Source organism: Sciurus vulgaris, assembly GCF_902686455.1.
Source record: "Sciurus vulgaris genome assembly, chromosome: 4".
NCBI classification, from domain to species: Eukaryota; Metazoa; Chordata; class Mammalia; order Rodentia; family Sciuridae; genus Sciurus; species Sciurus vulgaris.
The window spans coordinates 5,208,052-5,229,807 of NC_136464.1; the positions used below are offsets into that span (position 1 = coordinate 5,208,052).

At 52.4% G+C, this 21,756-nt stretch overlaps 1 protein-coding gene across 1 annotated transcript in view; it reads right to left on the reverse strand.

The window, feature by feature from the left end:
• Positions 1-21,756, reverse strand: part of DOCK1 (dedicator of cytokinesis 1) — a 490,559-nt gene that overhangs the window by 25,320 nt on the left and 443,483 nt on the right. The window contains 8 exon segments of the mRNA XM_079137291.1: positions 1,327-1,410; positions 2,436-2,612; positions 5,129-5,215; positions 8,115-8,199; positions 9,620-9,698; positions 9,829-9,970; positions 14,455-14,559; positions 15,356-15,445. Coding sequence (XP_078993417.1) covers positions 1,327-1,410; positions 2,436-2,612; positions 5,129-5,215; positions 8,115-8,199; positions 9,620-9,698; positions 9,829-9,970; positions 14,455-14,559; positions 15,356-15,445 — 849 coding nt within the window.

Below are 21,756 nucleotides of genomic sequence, written 5' to 3' on the forward strand. Positions count from 1 at the left end.
AAGATGGAAAAGCTCTGGAGACAGATGGATGACAATGTGAATTACTGAAGGTACTGAAGTGTACGTTTAAAAATGGCCCAAATGTTGAGTTTTGTAATTTTATTACAGTTAGTTACATGCTTAAAAATGTATATATGTTCACATATAAATATAAATGATTCCAATTATAAAAACGAGTCCACCTGTACATCTAGTTTTTTTGTTTTGTTTTTTCTCTTTTGGATTTTTTTCCATCTCACACTGCTGGGGATTCGAACCCCGGTCCTTCCACGTGCTAGGTAAGCGCCCCACAAGTTGGGCTCTATAGTCAGCACCCACCTGTACATATAAATGCAAATCAGATAGACTTCAAATTGGCTGAGAACTGAAGCCCGGCCTCACTACCCCATGTGGTCTCACTGGCCAATGTGCTAGCGGCAGAGAAGCCAGGAGGACCAGACTTGAGGAATGGTCAGGATGAAAACGCTCAGAGCCGTCTCCTCAGAGGACGCCTTGCCCACACGCTGCACAGGACCTCCAGGCCACAGCTGGGAGCCCAGGACGCTCAGCTTGGCAACATGGCCTGAGTATAATGCCCAGTCCAAGCAGCCGCCGCCCACTGTGTTCCTCAGCCTGGCATGTGAGGTTCAGATCTCGTGAAGATGGTGGGGATGGCACCCTCCTCACCGCCCACATGGCGAGCAAGCAGCCCAAGTGACAGAGCAAGCACAGGCGGAGCCCCATGAGAAGCACTGTGGACGTTCCCCGCCCACCCAGCCAGGAGGGTCTGGGACACACTGACACATGTGAACTGGACACAAAGCACCCTCTCGGTTTCCCACCTTTTAAGACAATGGCCCTCCAAAAGGGCTCAGGCGGCCTCAGGACCAGAAGCAGAAACGAAGTAACATGCATATTCTAATATTCTCAGCTGGGAATACAAAACTGAGGACACAGCAGCCCAGAGCCTGGCTCAGAGCAGAGCGTGCTGCAGCTTGGCTGCGGCCTCACCCCGACCGCAGTGTCTGACCCGTCCTGGGGCAGGCTAGGTGAAGGGCTTCGTGCCTCTAAGCTCGCCTTGATGTCAGAGATGGATTTTCCTGCAGTTGGGATAACTAAGTAGAGGGAGGAAAGAGATCTTGTTCATTTGCAAGAGAACTTTCTGGATGTTCAAGTTCAGGCAGCCCAGGGGTTGTGTCCATCATGGCAGCAAGATGGCTGGCCCAGGGCACTCTGACCTCAGTTGAAAGGCCTCATGCTGGCAGGCAGTGTGCAAGGGGTCCAGCAGACCTGAGCCTAGACCTGGCCTTCCCCGCAGCCATGCAAGGCCACCATCGGATACTCTACCTGCCAGGCAATCAGGTCCTTGAGCTTCTCGATCTGCGCCAGGGCCTCGGGGTGCTCCTGCAGGTAGCGGTCTGTGAAGAAGGCCTGTGGAGACAGAGCGCTCAGTGCACCTCTCCTCCCGCATGGATAGGTGCACCCCAGGCCGTGGGCAGACCCACAGCCCTGTCTCCCCTAGCTCACTCCAGATCTGCTGTCAGATCCTCCCCAGTCCCAAGGCAAAGGTTCCTTAAAGTTGAATGATAAATGGAGCACGTGGGCCACCAGTGGGCCATTCACAATAGTGCCCCAGTGCTGAGTCCAGCCAGGTCACAGCTGATCTGGGTCACCTGGTCAAGTGGGGGGTGGTGAATACCACCTGGCCAGCTGCACCTGCCCCAGGTGGGACACAACCTGAGGGAAAAAGAGCATCAGGAGAGCGCCACCTTCTCCTCCGAGGGCAATCAACCACCCACAGCCTGCTCTGCTCCTGTTTTTCCTTGTCTGGATCAGAGGTCAATAGTTTTTTTCTACGAAGGGCCAGATGGTACACATTTTAGGTCTTGTGGGCCAAATGGGCCTCTTTCCAACTGCTCAACTCTGTTACTGCATCAGGAAAACAGGCACCAGCAAGAAGTAAAGAAATGGGTGCAATCATGTTCCTAAACTTCATTTACAGCAACCAGCAGTGGGCCACAGTAACAGCCCCTGGTAGAGCCTACACCCACGCCCTTCAGCTTCTGCCCATTCCTGGGGGCTGTGATCCAGGGAGACCAGCTGGCCAGGCCCCTCCATGGACCAATGCCTCCTCCCAAGTCTCAGCATTGAACATCAAAAGTCATCTCTCCCTAAAATGGAAATTTGGGGCCCTTAATGATACCAGGCCTCTTAAAATTCACCCAAGGGTCACTCTCCAGTGCTCCGGAGCCCAGTGTGGGTGATTGGTGGGCTTCCTGGCTGTCAGGATGCCCTGGGCGCTATGCCAGGTCAGGCGTGACTTTCCTGTGGCCTGCAGGGGCTGCCTCTGTGCCTGGCCGTGGCCCCGTCACTGCGGAAGTTGCTCAGTGAGGCTGGGTCACTTCTAAGCTTCAGGGAGCATCTGGAAGGCTCCAGACCCCGGGCAGGCCACGTGCCTTCTCATAGTTGGCGAAGCCCCCCATGACGGCCGGGTCCACGATGCCGTTCAGGAGCATGGACAGGGGGTTGACGGGCAGGCTGGGGTCGTCCCGGTGCTGCTGCACCATGCTGCTGATCTTGTCGTTTGTCAGCTGCATGGTCTCAATGGCGTTCTCCAGCGGGCTGATCTCCACCTGTGAGGAGGAGAAGATGGCTTACCAGAGGAGCACGGGGCTGGGCGGCAGGCTTCCTCCTCCTCCACACAGCTGCCTCGAACAGAGGCCAGGTGTGCCATGCTTGAGGCCAGGCAAGAGCAGCTGGGGACTCTAGCGTCACTGCCTATGGAACCCTCATGTGGAACTCCAGACACAGAGCAAGGCCCTCAGCTCTGGGGTAGGCATGCCTGTGCGTGCACGTGCTCACCTGTCACCCTGGGACAACACACAGCCCTGACTGGTGCCGCAACACGACCCCAAAGGAGACCTTGAACCATTTTCTGGCTCTGTGCTCTTCTAGAGGGTTGCCCTCTAGAAACCTGCTGGCCCCTTTGTTTTGGGAAGGCAAAGCAGGGGCCTCCACACAGCCCATGTGGAGGACAAGCCCGCACAGCCTCATGTGAAGACCCGTCCCTGCAGGCGGCTGTGGGGACAGGAGTCACTCCTCCTCCTGGGCTTCCTTCCCTCTCTTGCCCCTCTGTCCTCTGGAGCCCGCAGACTCTGTCTGGCTGAGCCCCAAGGTGCCATAAAAGCACCACGGGGTCTGAAATGTGGCCCATTCCTCCTACCAGGCCTCGCTCGAGCAGCCCCGCCTGCCTCCTGCTGACGCTGGGCCACAGGAACCAGGTCAGATGACCTCAGTAACTGTGATCCTCCGGAAGGAGGTGACGGGCACAGCCAAGCCCAGGGACCTGGGTGTCCCCAGCAAACGGCCAAGGAGAGCCTCCAGTGTTCTCGCTGCAGCCTCTGGAGGGCTTCTGCAGGGTAGGGAGAGGTAGCTGGGGAACGGGGAGCAGAGACGGGCAGAGAAGGGACAAGTGGGAATTGCCAGATTCCAGCACGACAGTCCAGTGGCTGCAGAGGAAGTGGGCGACAGAGGCTATCATCTCACTGACGTGCCCATCTGTGACCTGATGCAGGACAGCACAGAAGGGTGGTGACATGCAGCCTGCGGCTGACCACATGCACACTATTGAGGGTGGCCCTCGTCACGCGGACTCTCAGGAAAGCTGTCCTTACCTATGTCGGACCGTGGAAGGTCCCTTACCAGGAAGGGACTTTAAGGGGACACTGGTGCAGGATGCCCTTTAACTGCCTGCACATCCCCAACCACTAATTCACCTCAAGAAAGAATGTGTCCTGTTTCCATCCAACAGGCGAGCTGCTGCCCCTCCAAGTGTGGGGTCTGTCCCTGGAGGAACGGCAGGGGAAGGGGCTGTGGCAGGGTTCCAGGACATCGCTCTGGGACTATCTGGCTTCCAGCCCTTTTAGTCTGTTACAAACGGCCAGCACAGCCTGAGGCGCTGCGTCTTCACCAGGTCAGCTCCCCACCCGAGCGCAGCCCCCACAAGCAGCCCCTGTCTCAGGCAGAGGCTCACTAGAGGGTCAGTGCCTGCTCACGCCAAGGCTGCTCCTCTCTGTCCCACGGGTACCTCACCACCTGCAAACACCCGCGAAGGGGTACGTTTTCACCACCTGCCACTAACCCTGATAGCCCTCCGTCCACCTGAGAGGCCTGGGGAATAGAATGGGCGGTCCCAGAGCAGAGTGAAGATGTCCCCCCTGAGGGGCAGGCGAAGAGCCTTGGAGGCTCCCGGCAGGAGGCAGGGGCCGTGTCCTGGCAGCCTCCTGGGGCAGGAGGTCTGTCGGCAAAGGAAATGCTCAGGGAAGGATCCAGAGCGCATCCAGCAAGGCCAAAGGGGAAGGTGGACACAGGGCTATAGAGAGAAGGTTCCAGCCTCGTCTTAGAGCCAGACAACCAGGTGCTTTAGGGACTCCCTGCAAACTAATGGCAAGTGCCACCCTGCGGCTGAGATCCTGCCGCATGAAGACACAGGAACGCAAACATTTCACAATCGGCACTTTTTAAACTGGCAATTGCCACAGCCCTGACATTTCTGTGCAGTTAATAAATCTGCTGCTTCATGTAAATGAGGCTGTCCCATAGCTCACCACAAATGTGAGTTTCATGTAAATGAAGCTGTCCCAAAGCCATGCAGAGTTTAGTTAACGAGATGGGAACCATCCTTCCTTTAAAAACTGTAGGGGCTGGGACTATTCGCAGGCTATTTTTACTTGAAATGAGCAAGTGCTATTAATTCAGTTGTTTGTCATGTAAATGGCAATAAAACCATCAGGAAGAAAGATGTTGTAAAAAGTTTATGTAAATTGGAACTTGTTTTAAACTTTCCATTTAGTGAAGGGAAAGAACTGTCAAAACAGCCCAGCTATGATTGAAATTAAATATTGTAAAGAGAAATGAAATCTTGGTCTGGTTTTCTTACCAGTTAGCATTGGTGGTATTTACATGGCTTTTCCACTAAGATACTGGCGGGTGGGGTGAGGAGCTACGGATGCTCTGAGGAGCACGCAGGGGGGTGGTGCCTGCATCGCAGGGTCTGCTCTGTGCAGCCTGGGGGTTCTCACAGAGCAGGAGGGTGTGTAAGACAGGCAGGGAGGGGAATGGGGTGATTGCTTCTAGGGCTTGTTCTTACCATGAAAACAGATTTGACCTCAAACCACCTTAAAATTCCAGGCAATTTATATGCTGTTGTGTATATGGTTCTCTCAATCCACATATTCTGCAAAAGGAACAGGAAACGTATGTTAGGAGGCTATCAGCAGAGGGTGGCTCTGCCTTCATGGGAATTTATAGGACCCTCTGGGCAGAGGCTTCCAGAGCAGCAGGTTCTGCCTGGGTGTGGTGTGGGGTGGGATAGGGCCACCTTGCAAGCCATGCTCTGCTTGACAGCTGCACAGTACACACCCACATGTCCTGTTTCCAGCCATCCCTGCCCATCTCTCTGGTATTAAGATGGGGGGCTCTTAAAGAGATGGATTTCGGGGATGGTGCCAAATGAGTTTCATACTAGCTGTACTTGGAGTTCAAAAGAAACTCAAAGGTGCTAATGCACTCAGGAAGGCTGGGTTTAATACAACTGACCCCTTACATCCTAATAAAATCAATACTTTAGTCTTATTTTATAATGTTTATGTGAAAACATAAAGACACGGAAATGGAAGGGAGCAGGTTACCCACCCGGCAGAGATGACAGTCTGAACCTTCCGGTATCCATTGCTCATGACTTTCCACTTGTGTGCAGTTTTTAAAACGTACACATAGAATTTAAATAAAAAAACACTATTTCATGAAATGTACTCTTCATAAAGCAGACCACTGCATATTGCAGAAGGTGTCAAGCATCTTTCTATGCTTCTCTCAGGCTGCACGGAGCTACACTCAGGGCCTGCCAGGCTTGCGACCCTCCTCTGCCAGGCCAGCCTATGAGGCAGAATCATGAGCACCAACTCTGCCAGGAGCAATGGAGAACTGTGTTTTATTTTTACCTTTTGGTGTTGGGAAAGGAAGCCGGGGCCTGTGCACGCTACGCATGGGCTCTACCACTGAGCTAGACTCCCAGCCCTGCCAATAAGATCTAGATTTACGTAGAAGGAATCATGGATGTCAACAATTCCAGAAAGCATCTGGACCTTGGAAACCTCAGAGATTCCTGAGGAGGAAAGGCAAGGGCCCAGATGTGGCCTCAGGGACACAGACCAGTCCCCCTGGGTTGCCCCCTCAGGCACTGGCTTAGAAGGCAGCACTTGTCCTTTCAGGACCTGCCTAGACCATACCTCCAGAGCCTTCCCTTCTTCACACCTGGGAGGGAAGGGCCATCCTGGGCTCGATGGCCATGCTGGGCCCCACCTTGGACTCCTCCTCCGCTGGCCCTTGGTTGCAGGAGTTTCAACCCTTGCCAGGTCCAGAGGCACTGCGCCTCCTTGCCCTGCTCTCGGCTGGGCTTCCAGAGTCTGCCCCTGGGGCCTGAGAAGCCAGGCTCCCCTGGAAGCAGCAAAGCCCCACTTTCCCGGGCTGCAAATACCCCACAATTATCTGGAAGCCTGAGGCTTTAGCCAGCCCGTGGAGGACTAGATCCTGGGCTCAGCTTCGTCCCTGTGTGAGGGTCTAACAGGGTCATCAGGGGCTTCAGGCCATCCAGGAGAGGCCCGCCTATGCGGCTCGGCACAGTTTAAGACAGGAGGAGACTGATTATTCCTCCTCCGCTCCCCTTTTCTGGCACCGTCGGCAATTTGCTGGACCTCCTGTGTCTATTTCTTTACGGCGTAAGAGTACACAAACCTGCCAGATGGGAGAGGAGCCAGGAAAAGCCAAGAGCCACACAGCCCAGAGATACTACGTAGTAAAGACAAGACTGCTGGGACAGTCACCAGCCTTAATTTGGTGTCTGGGTTGGATGTGACTAGGCTGCACAGCCATTGTTACAGAAACACAGCAGTAACCAGTCACCAAGAAGTTCCGGACACTGGCATTATCCAAGAAAGAGGGCCTTGGTCTTGCAACAGCCAACTTGTAAGAACTGTAGATCTCAGGATTTACCCAGCTCCAAGCTCCTATTGACACACAAGAGCATGGGCCCCCCGGCTGGAGGGGGCTCCCCAAGGTGGCTCCCAGGAGCTGACATAGGAGACTCAGATTTTTTTGAGGATCACATGACTGGAAGAAACCTGAAGAGTTGCAGGGAGAGAGAATGGAGGTCCCGAGGCTGCCCTGATGGAAGAGTTCCAAGCTTTGCTCTGGGCCATGACCAGGTGCTGAGGCACCTTTGACTCCTACATCAGAGGCCACTAGACTGCAGACTGGAGGAAGCCATTTCCTGTAATGCTGGTGTTCCCAGGGTCCCCGGGGCTGCAGCTTCCATGCATACGGGCCTATACAGGGGTTTCTGGAGGTTTTCCATGAACAAGGGAGAAACGCTAACATTTCAGAGAATTCTGGTTCTCTGGTGCCTTTTAAAATGGAATTCATTAAGCCAGTTTGTACGCATTTTGAAAAGGCTATGATAAGGCTGTGTGTCAACATTTCCATGACTCGAATGCAATGGTTTCCAACAAGGGACAAATATTTGGTAAAGTCTTGAAAGCCTTTTGGATGGGTTGTCACAATGGGGAAGTGATACTGGCTCCTGGTGCATAGGGGTCAGGGATGCTGCTGAAAGGCCTCCGCTGCACAGGACAGCCTCCTCCATGGACAATTGCCTGGCCTGTGGCATCAGGAACATCAAGGCAGAAAACCTGCTGCAGACGCTGAGCTACAGGAAAGTGTAGCACTGGGCACTGAACAGAGTGCCAGCATCCAAATCTCTGCCCAGCCATCCGCTGAGCCCTGTGTCACCCAGATGAGGCTCTGTAAGTGCTGGGCACCTCCACACCCAAGGGTAGGTGGAGATGTGGCGCCTGCTCCAGCCCTGGGCTGGGTTCCAGGGAGGCCGGCACCTTCTGTGTACCTGACTGTGCACTGTACTGTAAGGTGACTTACTACACCTTAACCCTGGGGACGTGTTTGTGAACTGCTCTGCGAGTTTGGAGGGGTGAGGGGATAGCATTCCTGCACATATTGCCCAGGGGCACGGCAGCCCGGACCAGGCCCCTTTGTTGTTGGTAGAATGAGGGTTGTTTTACCGCAAATTCATTGTCTGGGTTTTTCTCTCCCTTGCGAATCGGCCGGGAATATTCAAATCGCTGGACCTCGTTTGCCCTGTAAAAACTGCAGAGACAGACGCGTTATCAGACATTAACCGTAAACAGCCCGTTCACTTTCAGAGGCAGGCTCTGGTCTCGTCCACCTCACCACAGCCCAGGAAGAAGCTGCCGCCTTGACCTGCAGCCTCCTCACCCAGCCTCCTCCGCAGGGAGACACCGGCAGGTGCAAAAGCACCTTGAGATTTGACTTCTCCTCTGGGTCCTGCCAACACTCAGGGAGAAGGGACCCTGGGTAAGAGTGAAATGGGCAAAATGAGGAAAAGGGAAGTGAAGGAGAGAGGCTGGGTCTGTCAACACATGTGGTTCTTACTTAAGAAACCGGTTCATCATATACTTCAATAAGTTAACAATTAAGTTATTTGATAACTTAATGATTTATTACTTTCTAAAACATTTAAAAATTGATCCATTCATTATTTTTAGATATGCCACATACTTTAGTTTCAGATCTATAGAATGCAGATCTCAAGAGCGGTGCTGGTGGAACATATGCAGCCTGCCTCCTTCCTGTGGCTGGGCCAGGGGGGGGCTTCGCCTGTGCCTGGCAGGGCAGGGAGACTTCCTTCTCCCCCTGCACTGAAATACCTCCGAGAACTATCTGAGAAACCCTACGTTTCCATATTTGCTGAAAGCTTCTCCCAGCGAACCTTAAAATGCCTGCCTCGTGAAAACAGTCGCTAGCAAACACACCGAGTTCACTTCCATTACTGCTGACGAAAGGTCAGAGAAATGAGGAAAGGTGGAAGAGACACCAAACTTGAGGAGGCAACACAAGCAGATCCTGAGGACCACCAGGCCATCACAGAGGCTAATGTTTTCACCAGAACACGATCAAACAGGGAAGAAAACGCTTCACATCAAAGAGCCGTCTGTGAAAGCAGATGTTCCTGCACCACGGGGACGTCAGGGGCGATCCTATTGCAAGGTGTCATCTCACGCAAGTTTGGAGAGTGAGATTTAAAAACTGCTGTCCTAATTAGAACACATTTAAAACAAAACAAAACCAAAAAACCACCACTCAGGATACTTGTTCATGGAATCACCCTGCTCCGGGGTGGAGGGTTTTTATCTCGAGCTTCATCAGGAGCAAATGCTCGATTCTTTCTTCCGCCTTATAAAGTGCAAACTCTTGGGCCACAGCCCCGCGTTCCCACTCAGGTTGGGTGTGGGGCTGGGCTTGGGCGCTACTGAAGCACTCCACCTTGGAGAGGAGTCAGCTTGGCACGCTCCAGGCCAAGGTCACCTCCTCCCCACCTGGGTGGCAGCTTGGAATCACGAGCTTCTCTTGCTTGTGGAAGAGGACAGAAAGAACATAGGAGCGTTCATTGCTGGCTGAAATCTACCCTCAAAAGTCGGAGTTACCAGCAGGAGGGCCCACACAGCGGCTCACACCTGGAGTCTCGTCAGCCAACTGGGACAGTTACCTTACAATCTGCTCCGAGACCGGCCGGTGGAACTTAGGGGGCAGATCCAGCTTGGGCTTCACCGTGAAGCACTGGATATCTTAGAGGAACAGGGTTAAGGGTCCACAGGCAGCAGGGACATCGACCTGGCGAGAAGTCCGAGCCTCCCCACCCTGCAACTCGCCAGGGGCTTCCCTCCCTCCTGCGTCCGCAGGCGTCTTAAAGGATACACTGGCCAGCCGAGTTTTTGATGTCGTCGCCTGGTGGAGATGTGGTCTTCATTTTCTCAGCATTTGGAAACTGAGTTAGTAGCCGGGCTTCAAAGTCTTCCCTGCGTTCATACTCTTTCCCCCGGTAAATGAAAACTTTTCCCTGGAAACAGTGACATTTCATTACATAAGGCCACAGGGGAGGGCCAGAAACGATTGCATGCAAAAGCACGGGTCTTCAAGGTATGTGGGGACAGTTAAAAAAACGTGACTGCCCGTGAGAACAACATGCGATTGCGTTGCTCCTCCTAATGCTGAACACAGGGACAGAAGCCCCGGAGTTACTACTGCATAGGGAGCAGCACTTACCTGCATCTTGAGATGTTTCCATCTTAGTAGTACCGACTAATTTAAAAGCTATGCAAAACCAGATAAGCACCTGGAACAGCAGGTGTGGTGAGGAAAGGTGGAGGCTGCCTGCCAACGGAAAAGGGCGTCTGCACTCCTCGCAGGTGGGCCCGAAGGCGGGGAGGACTGGTCATCGCAAAACGTGCCCAGGAAGTGTCATGATTATTTCAAGATGAAATCACTGGGGAAATGTAACTTCAGAAAGGGCTTGTGGCCCCCTTTCCTCCATGCAGAAGCCACACGGATCCTTCTGGGAGGAACGTCCTCCACATACCAAGGGTGGAAAACAGCCCTGATCACGGGTAACAGGGACGGCAGAGAACCTGAACAATGCACTCCAAAGTGATCCTGCGCTTCCACGCGCTTCCATTCTGTCCACCCCCATCTCTTAGTGACAGCCCTAGCACTTGCTGCCACAGTCCAGGGATCCATCTGTCCTGCCATTTCCTTATCAATGTGTTGCTCTCTGTCTAGAAAGAATTAAAACGGCATGCTGTGGCCATTTCTCCGGACCTCTTCTCTTGAGAGGACCCCCAGATACATGCAAATTAATAAACTCTGATGCTTTCCTCTTGTCGGTCAGCTCTGTACTAATAGGTTCCTAGACCCAGTCAGAGAGAACAAAGAACGGGGAGGGGATCAGGGCGTGTGTCTGCCCACCCCAGCTCTAAAGGAGTGGTTTTTGTCCCATCACAGATTCCTGAGTATGTTCTGAATGACAACTGCGTCACACAGGTTCAGCCGGTGCAGTGTGTACAGTCGCTGCTGGGTGTTGAGGCCTTCCGCCTTCCCTGCCAGGGTTGCCTCCACCTAACTGGAGACCACGGCATGGAGAGACGGCAGGCAGAGGCCACGGGGGTGGTCCCTTCACGGTGGGTCTTGGCTGCATTGGGCCTGTGTTGCTTCCATCAGGAGTGCTGGGAAGTCTCTGGACGGGCTGGTCATGAGTCAGGCGCAGTCTGCCATATCTTGGCAATCCCTGGGCAGATGCCAGAGAGAGAGGCAGCCAGAGGCAGCCGGGGAGGAACAGCATTTTGCTGCATATTTTTACATTTATCTCTCAGAGATGCAGCCGGAAGTCAAATTAAAATTTGTCTAATTAATGGATTTTCAGAGATGGAGAGAAATCTTAGAACATTCAATCAGTTTATCCCTGCTACTGTCTGTCCATCCTAACCAAGGTGGTGCTGTTGAAAGCAGGGCCCTTGGAAGGCGATCAGGTCACCAGGGGCCCCCCCGAGAGCTCCCTTCCCTTCTGCCCCAAGAGGAACAGCCCCTCACCCAAGGTCAGATCTGCTGCACCTTGCTCTCATTCTCAGCCTCCAAACAGTGGGAAGTACATTTCTGCTGTTTATCAACGACCCAGTTGAAGGTGTTTTGTTACAGCAACCTGAGCAGATTAAGACAACTCTCTTCTCTAGGACCAGTGTATTCTGAGTTTTTACAAATGAGTGAGAAAGAAACAATTTAAGAATTGAATAATTTTTCTACTTTGTGCTAGGTATGTCTGAAAGCACCATTATGGAAGAAAAATGTTTTATTTTTCTGAAAAATAATGCCAAGCAGAAACCAAAGTCATGTGTAGTCTTAATTAGAAATATAAGTATACACATGGGCATCTTAGGAGACTATATAAAGCCAAACATTTCAGAAATTCAGTGAGATTTAATAAATGACAGGCCACTATGAAACTAGCATGCATTTATTATGTTTTATATTAGAAGAAAGCATAATAATAAAAATGTATATAAAAGCTTTAACATAAAAACGCTAGTGAGTTATAGAAGAAAACACTACCATTTTCCAGAAATGTCAATTACTTTGCATGCTGTAGTTCCCTTCGAACATGCAAACAGGGGAAAACGTACACACTGGCAGATATATTTATTCCTTGTGAGGACTATAAATATTAACACGCATGCAAAACCCACATCGATTTAGGGAGAAAAACGGAGCCACTCGGAGGCTCCTCTCCCAGCAGCCTCGTCACCCGCCAAGCTATCCGCACTTTGTGGTAACTGCTAATGTCATTGTCAGACTGACCCCTGCCAGGTGATCTGTGAAGCGTAATAAATATATTGCCACAGCCCCACAAAATTATTCAGGTGTGGCGGGAAAGTCAGTTCAATATTAATCAAGCCCATTAAACTCTTTATTCATACTTTGCGTTTTGTCTTCTGACAGTGGAAGTGACCCAGGACCGTCCCTGCAGCCTGCAGCGCCCAAAGCTCCCAGCACAATCCACCGCCACTGGCCCTATGGCCATGTGTGTCCCAGGATTTCCACTGCCAGATTCAAGACAGGCTGCTGCCTTGCTTGGTGTCGTAATCCCTGCGGATCCAGCTGGCAAACACCACACCCGGGCAGCCCGCTGTCCACGGGGCCCCCAGACTCTCTGTCACCCCAGCACAGCACGGGCAGCACAGTGCCAGGTGGGCTCTCTTGCAGATCCACGCGGGGGCACATGTACAGACTCATTGATAAAAGCCCTTTGCAACTTCAAGTGCCGACAATTGCAACCTCAGTCCATCCTATGCTTTGCTTTTTATTTAGAGTTAACTCTGAGCTCCTCCCTGGTTTGAGCTTGTAAGTGAACACCCTTTATTCTCTCTATCAACAGGAAGACTGTCCAGTCCGGGTTTTGGACCCCCTACTGTCTTTGCTGCACAGTGAAGGCAGTGGGAGGGGCTGGCAGCAGTGAGCACACAGTCAGGTGTCTCAGTCACCCAGGAGGGTCACTGAGGAAGGGGGTCACCCAACCTCACCTTCTGGAACAGACCAGAACTGTGTGAGTCACTCCTAGAGAGAGTGCTGTGTCCTCGGTAGGGGGAGCATGGGCACCCTGTGAGTATAGTGTGGAGAGTGCCCCGTCCCACAGTGACCCCTGGGGGGTCAGCAAATGCAGGGGCCGGATGGACAGCACAGCGCTGGGGACAGGAGGATCTCCTCGCTGGTCAGCAGCTTCCAAGAATGTGCTTTTGAGAAACCTGAGCCAATTTTACTAATTGGTCAGGTGGCATTTCTTTACACATCTCCTCCAGCTCCTGTGACTGCTGGGGAGTCATGGTCATCACTCTGATCATTCCACAGCACCCACCTGCCTCTGGGTGCGGTGGGATTGCTAGCATGGTGGCCATGGGAATCCATCCCCAAGGTTCATGTCATTGAAAACGCACCCTGTGCAGCATCGCTCACATGAGCCCGAGGGTGAAATCACCCAAACGTCCATCAACAGATAAACAGATCAATAGAATTTGGCCTGTGGATACAACAGAACATTTTTCAGCCTAAAAAATGAATGAAGTTCTGATACCTGCTACCTCATGGGTGGGCCTTGAGGCCTTCATGCTGAATGAAAGAAGCCAGACACAAGAGGGGAAGGGCCGCAAGATTTCCTTACACGAGGGACCTAGAGCAGTCAGCCCACATGTTGGGCTAATGACACTTAACTAACTCAGGCTGACTCCTTACTCCCTGGCGAGTGAGCAAGATCGAGGCCTCAAAGGCGGTTTCAAAGGTTAATGACGATAAATCGGACCCCCGTCAGGGATTGGTTAACAGTAGTTCCGCGAACGTGATCAGCTCCTGCTTGCCATATAGTCCTATGGGACTCTCACCGGCGTGACCCCTCCTGCCCTGCTGACCTTTAAGCTGATTGGGTCCCGCCTAGCCCCCACCCTACATAAAAGCTGTGTGACTTCCTCAATAAACGAGTTCCTGCTGTGATGGGTCTCCCTGACGCGTCTGATTGTCCTCTGCTTGGAGGGCTGGGTGCGGGTGGTCAGTCGGCCCTACCTTTCCCGGTCTGGCCTTGTTAGGGAGTGTCCCCTTCCCTTGCCGCTGGTCGAGAAGAGCAAGGGGGCTTAAGACCCCGACACCCACAGAGAGGGTGAGGACAGTGAAGGGCACAGCATCCTAGTTTTGAAAGATGAGAAAGTTCTGGAGGTGGGTCACCGGGTGATGGCTGTGTGTGTCACTGAACTGCACAACCAAGAGTGGTTCAAATGGCACATTTTATGTTATGCATATTTTAGCACAATTAAAAATACACATAAACCTTGGAAGGAGAGTTCTTTCCAGGAAAAATCGAACGGAAGGGTTACACACAATCAAAGAAGAAATTCTCAGCTCCCCCAGTTCAGAGTTGGGCTTCACCTTGCAAACAAAGCACCTTTCTTGGAAAGAGGGGCCTCTGCCCAGGCAACAATCCCAGCTCAGACTGAGTGGAATAGAACTTACCCGAAGGAAGGTGGGGAACCCCTGTCCGTAGTAGCCGACAGCGAAATAATCGGGCTTGGGTCTGATCACTTTGACGATGTTTTCATAAAACTGAGCCTGTTTTTTCTGGAAGGAAGAGAAAGTGCAGTTCAGGCTTGAGCATGGATCCCCTGGGCTCCTCCTGCACGCTCTCTAAGCTCTGCCAGCTCCCACAGGGTGGGAGGCCGCTGAGGCCTGGGTCTTCAATCTCACTGATGGTTTTGACATGCCTTTTCACTCACCCTCCATCAATCAGCAAGGGAGCCCGCATAAACAAGTCAAATTCAGCAACCAGTCCTAATTTATGGGTGTTTTCAATAACCAAAGAGGTAACACCGAGACAATCTGTTTCACTTCTGATTACATGGCTGGCTGGTCCTTGGTATTCATAAGTGGTATGGACCAGATACTGAAGTACATTAAAGAAGAATCAAAGAGGCTAAAATTCCTTTGTGCTAAATTAGTGATAAATATTGCCACATCATAAATGTGATCTTTTGAATACAAGACTTGCTAGCAGAGAAAGCTGGAATTAGAAAGTTCCAGAGCTTCCATCTGTCCATTCTCCTCTTGTGGATGGTGTTGGTTTTAGACTCTGAGAAGCTCTTGGAGAATCCTGCACTCTCCAGATTACTGTACGCGGAGATCAGCTGGGTTTTGTGTAAGATTCATTCACAGAAGCCTCAGAGTCTGGTAAGAAGGGCTGGCTAGGGCCAGAAGCAAACAGCAGATGAGCAAGGCCATCTTGCTGGACAGCACCCAGGACCAGGCCACGGCTGGGGGATGCCTGGGGCAAATCCTGAGGAGAAAGTAGAAAAGGAAATTCCAGGAAAGCAAGCTTGGCCTGCCTCTTTTCATGAAAATAAAAACGATGAAGACCTACCAGCAGTTCACTGAGCTGTTCGTAATCAAACATCTCGTTTTCATACTGCTCTGCAAGCTCCTTGCCCAAGGCAATGGCCTCCTCCCACATCTGTGTGTCATAAGAGAGAAGGATGTTGAGGAACCCACACCTGAAGTCTGCAGCCAGGGTACAGCGGCAGGGCGACCACGCGCAGCCAGACAGGCAGATGCACCTGGGTTACCTGAAACGCCAGGGGCAATGTCGGGACCAGGTCAAGGCCCCTGCAGGCGCCTGTGCTCTGGCTCAGGACATGGTGCAGTAGACTGGTCATCTCACACCCTTTGCCCGTGGCCACAGCAGTCTGCCAACCTATTCTTGCCCACTCTGTCCTCCTTCTCTTGCTGCCAGTCCTGGCGGCCAAGACCCATCTGTCAGGGCAGCCTTGGAGCCGGGGAGAAAGACAGCAGATGACGGGAGTCTGTGCGGAGACGTAAGTGGGAAGGAGGACACTGAGCTGGCCACTTTCCAAAATGGTTCCACTTAATAAACTGCCAGAAAGGATATATTTCAACTCCAAATTCAAGCTTACAGAAAGCGCCCTCTCTGTGCAAGTACTGTGTGGATATAAGTCCTGCCACCATTTTGAAAAAGGGAACTTTGTATAGCAAATAATCCGAAAGTGCCTTTCCAAGTAACTGATTCTTAAAAATGTGAATAAACATTTGACACATGTACAATGTGATAATTTGTTGATCTGCAGTAGCCCTGAATTTTCCTTGTGAAAAATAAGATCCAGCGAATGACTTGAGAAGAACTGGAGAATTCAGAGGAAGCACCTCCTTCAGGAAGCCTGCCTGGTGGCGGCCCAGCCTCTCTGTACTTCCACAATGGCCCATGCTTCAGAACCTGGTTCTCCTCCTCAGATACTGCCAGCACCCTACACCACCCATCTGCCAAACTTCCGATGCCAGCCCAGGGCCTGTTTAACAAGGCTCAGGAAACAGTCTTGTTGACGTGAATCCAGAGAAGCGTGTACCCTCAGCCATGCTGTGTTCCCAGTCATGAACCCCTGCTCTCCTTGGCCATCACTTGACAAGCGGGAGGGCTGGACTTGATGGTGAGCTACTAACCTTCCCCTAACTTTGCCTCCCTCCTGCTGGACCCGAGGACCCACCGTGGGCATCCTACCCAAGGAGGGCAGCAGTGATCTTGAAAGAATGGACATTTTTTTAAGCTGTTTTATCTCAACTCCCTAAGGTCTCCCTCCCAGTGACGGGAACAAAGCCCTTAAAGCTGTTGCAGGAAACAGCCCCAAACAGAGAGTAAAAGAGTAATTGGAGCAAGATAGTATTCAGGCAGTTAAGACACCAGAATCTACGCCCTGTTGTAAAACATTGTGAAACATGTTGTATGTTATCAGCAAACCCAGACCCCCTTTGGAATTTCCCGGCAGCTTTGTTCCCCTTTTCCCTTTCATGTGTGGTCTCTGCCTTTATAAATCTACAAGAGTTTTTGCTCGGGACTCGACTCCTGGACTCCTGCGTGAGTCACGAGTTGGGTCCCAGCGCGCTGGAATAAACACCTCTTGCAGTTTGCATCAAGTGATGCCTCCTGCGGTTGATTGGGGTTGCCGTCGATCCATGGGACAGAGTTGGGGTTTCCTTTTGGGGGGCCTAACATTCTGATCCCACAGGAGCATGCCTATGGCTCTTAGCTTCTTCCAGCTGACAAGAAGTCCAGCCACCTGTCTTCCCCAGTGGAAGCCCTTCAACCACCTTGTCAGGTAGTTAGCTTTACTATGCCCATGTGCCAATGAGAAACTGGGGACCAGGCAGGTAAGCCACGTGCCTAAAGGCAGGCAGAAGGTTACTGGTGGAGTGGGCCCAAGCTAGCTTTTCTCCAAAGTTCTTATTCTTGAAGATCATGTACCAGCAATTCCAGCTGCTCCCTGACCCCTCCTACCTCGACAGGTTTTTCAAGATCCCAGGTGAGTCCCTAACCCAAGACTCATGGGAATACAGGCTGCCGGATCCTCACCTGGTGCACCTGTGGCATGAAGTGCCCCCTTCCCACCTGCTCATCTTTGCCTTTCCTTGTTAGGATGATTCCCGGTAGGCCTTGCGTACTACCGAATCACCCAGTACACTGAAGAACACTGCTTGCCCTCAATGTGCCAGAATGACTCTTTTTATAAGTGACTACTCTAAGAAGCCATCGGCTACTTCTGAGGAGAAAAAAGTAATTCTGGAGTGAGAGTTGCATTTTAGTACTTTGACAAACAGCAGCAACAGTGAAATAAGCCCAGAGCAGATTTCAGACATAGGACCAGTGTCCAGGGACAGGAGGTGGCAGAGATGTCCTACCCATGGTCCACTCTCGGTTCCTGTTCCCTTTGGTTTAACATTGTCTCTCATTCTTTGAAGACTGACATCTGGTTCTCCAGATCTTTCCCGTCCTTTGTCAGAGCCAGGCCCACATTCCCAGGAAGGGAATCTCTCTCACTCTTAGTGTCTTTGAAGCTCCAGTGAGCATGCCTCCCTTCATGTATTTCCATTTCAAAGAACATTATTGTTCCTCCCAGGTCCCCTCCACTGGATTTTTCTTTAGTTCTCTGCAAGCACATACATGTTCACTTTGCTGCCTAGAATGCTAGAGTTTCTAATTCATTCCCCAGTAAAAGCTTAAACTGTCTTTATCCTCAATGACAGATGAGGTAATTTAGATACATATCAAAAGCCATTGTTTTTAAAAGAAATATAGGTCTTGAGGAAATATCTCCCCCAGCTCACCCTGAAGTCGCATGCTTGTGTTTTCTATAAATATCTGTTTCCCCTCTTCCCCTCTGCATGGGTTAAAGGATTTTGCACCAAGGAGATTTTCACCTACTTCTAATTGAACAGGGCTTGAAGGAGAGTGTGGGTAATTCATATTTCCAACGTGAACACTGTGGAAAATACTTCAGTGCCAGAGAGAAAGCAGATTCAATACGATCTAGATCTAGATGATCTCAGAGAGAGAATCGCTTTGACCTTGGCGAGAATCCTGGCTCAGCCCCACTCTTAGCGGAGCCGGAGGCTCAGAAGGTTCACAGGCCCAGAGGACACAGCCCGTGTCAGCAGACAGCTCTACTTTCCATCTGGGGTCCTTGATCCAGTTTGTGGCACCTGGGAAGTCAGCTCCCGGCTGCTGGCTGTGCGTGCTTCATCCACTCCTCCAGAGGACGGCTGCTTCTGTCCCCTCGAGAGAATGCGCTGTCTCATCTTCACAAACCTCCAGCTTTCAGGAGCCTCCATTTCTTCAAGTTCCATGAGTGGAAACTTCCTTTCTGATGAAACCCCTTCCTTCGTTCCCAGAATGGCGGCAGAGAAGATTCCAGGTGTGAGTTTCTAACAGCCACTGTGAGGCCAACGGCTGACCAATGGGTGGCATGCACACTGATCTGTGGGACCAGGGAGCAGGAGCAGCTGAGAGGTGATGTCCCTCCACACCAATTCCAGCTGACTCGCCAGGACCTGTGGGTGGCACTGCTCAACTTGCTTACCGCTGTGTCCTCAGGAAGCCCAGTTCCATCCATTCTTCTTCGACTCACCTGCGTCCCTGGTAGTTAAGGAAAAGGGCCCTACTCCACGACCCTTTGAATTTTCAAAGTCCCACAGAGGCCTCTGATATCTAAGTGGATGAGAAGCAATGATGTGGAAGAATCCAGAGCTCTGGCTGAGGTCCCTCAGTGTCAGTGGGCCACAGTGGCCCAGGCCCAGCAGGAGGCCTGGTTGAGTCAGCCCTGTGTTGATCCAGCTCTGTGTTCATCCAGTGCTGACTGTCAGAGTGAGGACCCTGCCCGTCCCCAGGTGTGTCATGAGGAGGGCCACGGGGACTCCAAGGCCATCCCAGAAGGCAGGGGCCCCCATGAGCTCTCTGGGGCCTGCAACCTCTCCTTACACAATGCATGCACCAGCCCCCTGACCTCTTTTCCTGGAGCTGAGCCCCATCTCTGTTCCTCCTGGGATTCTCAACTGTCTGCAGCTGACCTGAGCAGAGGAGCGACTCCCCCCAGACATTTCTGAGCCAAGTCAAGCCCACTTGCCCAGCCCCCCCAGTGGCGCATCTTCCTGAGGTCTTAGCGCAGAGCTGCCTGGGCTTATAGCAGCAATGCCATCCTCTCCCCAGGTGTTCACAAGACGGGGCCAGCCACCTGAGGGAGGTCACCAGGGTCCGAGCTGGGCTGGGGTGAGGAAACCAACTCCGAGACGAACCCTCGTCTCCTGGTGCAGTGAAGCACTCCTGGAAGTCCAGGTGACCCAGGAACGGCTCCTTGTGACTCAAGCTCTTCCCACGGCAACGCATCATCATCAAACACAGAACTATTTGTTCAGCTTCTAATGCCGTGGAAGGGAAGTAGGAGGGAATTGTCTCTAGTGGAATTTGGCATTCCTTAGGTCAGGACATTTCCAGTTCTGCAAAGGAAGTCCTAGAGAAGCTGCAAACAGGCAGCGAGAGGTGCTTATAGCAGAAGGGACATTTGCTGTCCCTCACTCCTTCCTCCCATGGGTGATTGCTGGACACACATCAAGGAATGGGCTCCAGAGGGGAGGAGGAGGCAAGGAGCCCAGCTCTGTTAGGAGTGTTGTAGAAAAGAGAGAAATGTGGAGTCTCTGGAGGGGAGTCAGAATGAAGGCAAGCTTTTCTTAAAGATGGGAGAAGGAAGGTGTGGCTGTAGGTGAGCAGGTTCTAACCAACAGAGAGCAAGGCTGAGGCTTAAGAGGAGGGCGGGTGTGGGCGTGGTGTCCTGGCCTGGGGGCAGCAGGCTGGAAGCGGAGGAGTGCCTTGGGCGGGGCAGAGCCCAACCTGGAACAGAAGGGAAGCAGAGGAGAAGGGACAGAGGTGGAGCTGGGAGGAGGGCATGGTGGGGACGGGTGGTGGCGAAGCTGCTTCACGAAGCCTGGGCCACAGTTAGCTGCACATTCAATGATTGTAAAAAGAATGAACAAGACTCAACGAGTGAGCTACGTTTTATTCCCCCGGTTGTTGGAGAAATCCATCTTCTCCTTACTGAGAGCACTCGCGGTCTTGGAGTCCACCCACGTGTGGCCACGCTTTGCGTCCCGCCAAGGAGACACCGCCTCCTGCTGGTCTCATCCCCTTGCTCAGCTCTGCCCTTGGCAACTACAGCGCATCCTCCCTGATGGCCTCTGCCTGCTGTGTCCTTCCCACTCTGGAACTTCTGCTGCCCCAGTTTCCACCTCCATGACCAACAGTTCATTGATGTGTACCCTGGTTTGCTCTGCAAATGGCCACAAACTCGTGAACCCAAAAATCTGTGCTGCCACAGTTCTGAGACTGAGGTGTCAGCAGGGCCACATGCCTCCTCTGGTGGCTTAGGAGAGGACCCCCCACCTCTTCCAGCTTCAGGAGGCTCCGGCTGTTCTTGCATCCCTCCAGTCTCTCTCCATCTTCACCTGGCTGGTCCTTGCGGCTCCTCCTTTGTCTTTTGCAAGGTCACTTGCCTTTGGGCTTAGGGGACCCCTCCCCAGGCAGGTCAGGATGACCTCGTGGAGATGCTTAACGGCATCCTTTCTCCACATACTGCCACACTTGCCTGTCCTGGGGTCAGGACGAGGATAGATCTTTGGGGTCTCCATTTGGTCCACTGCAATGTGTTCCAGGAGCCCTCTCCTGGATGTCTCCACTGTCCACACCACAGACCTGGCATCCCGTAGCTACATCCTCGCTCATTTCCCTCTCCGTGTCTTTAATACCCTGCATGCGATGCTAGGCCCACACGCCTGCTGCCCCACTGGGTGTGAGGATGGCGAGGCACAGGCCTGCTCCCTGCAGAGGCTGAGCCTTCTACCCCTGCTTCTCTTGCCACCAAGGACCCTGGCTGCAGGTGTGCATGGGCCCTGTCCCTCCTGCCAGCACTCTTCAGGAGACGCTGTGTGGTCTGCTGACGTCCAGTCTCTCCACAGTCCTCCTCTGCTGGGATGTCCGCATCTCAGGCCTGGACACGTGCTTGAGCCCCCTGCCTGGCTTCTGGGTCCCCTCCCACCTTGGCACCTCCTGCCACTATGTTGCCAGAAGAAGAAAATGAAGTCCTTATTCTCCATTTTTCATAAAATCTCCATTGGCAGCTTATAAGGCAAACCTTCAGGAAACATACAAGGCCCTTCACAGGCTGACCCCAAAGCCCTTGCTATGGTCTGAATGTTTGTGTCCCCCTCAAAATCCGTATGTTGGAATCTCCACTTCTGACAAGGTGGTATCAGGAGGCGCGACTTGAGGTCATCAGGTCAGGACCTTACGAATGAGGCTGGAAGAGACCCTGCCTGTTTCACCACGTGCAGACCCATGGCGGTTGATGTCTGTGAACCAGAAATGGAGTCCTCACCAGACACCAAATCTGAGGCCTTGACCTTGGACTCCCCACCCTCTAGAACTGTGGG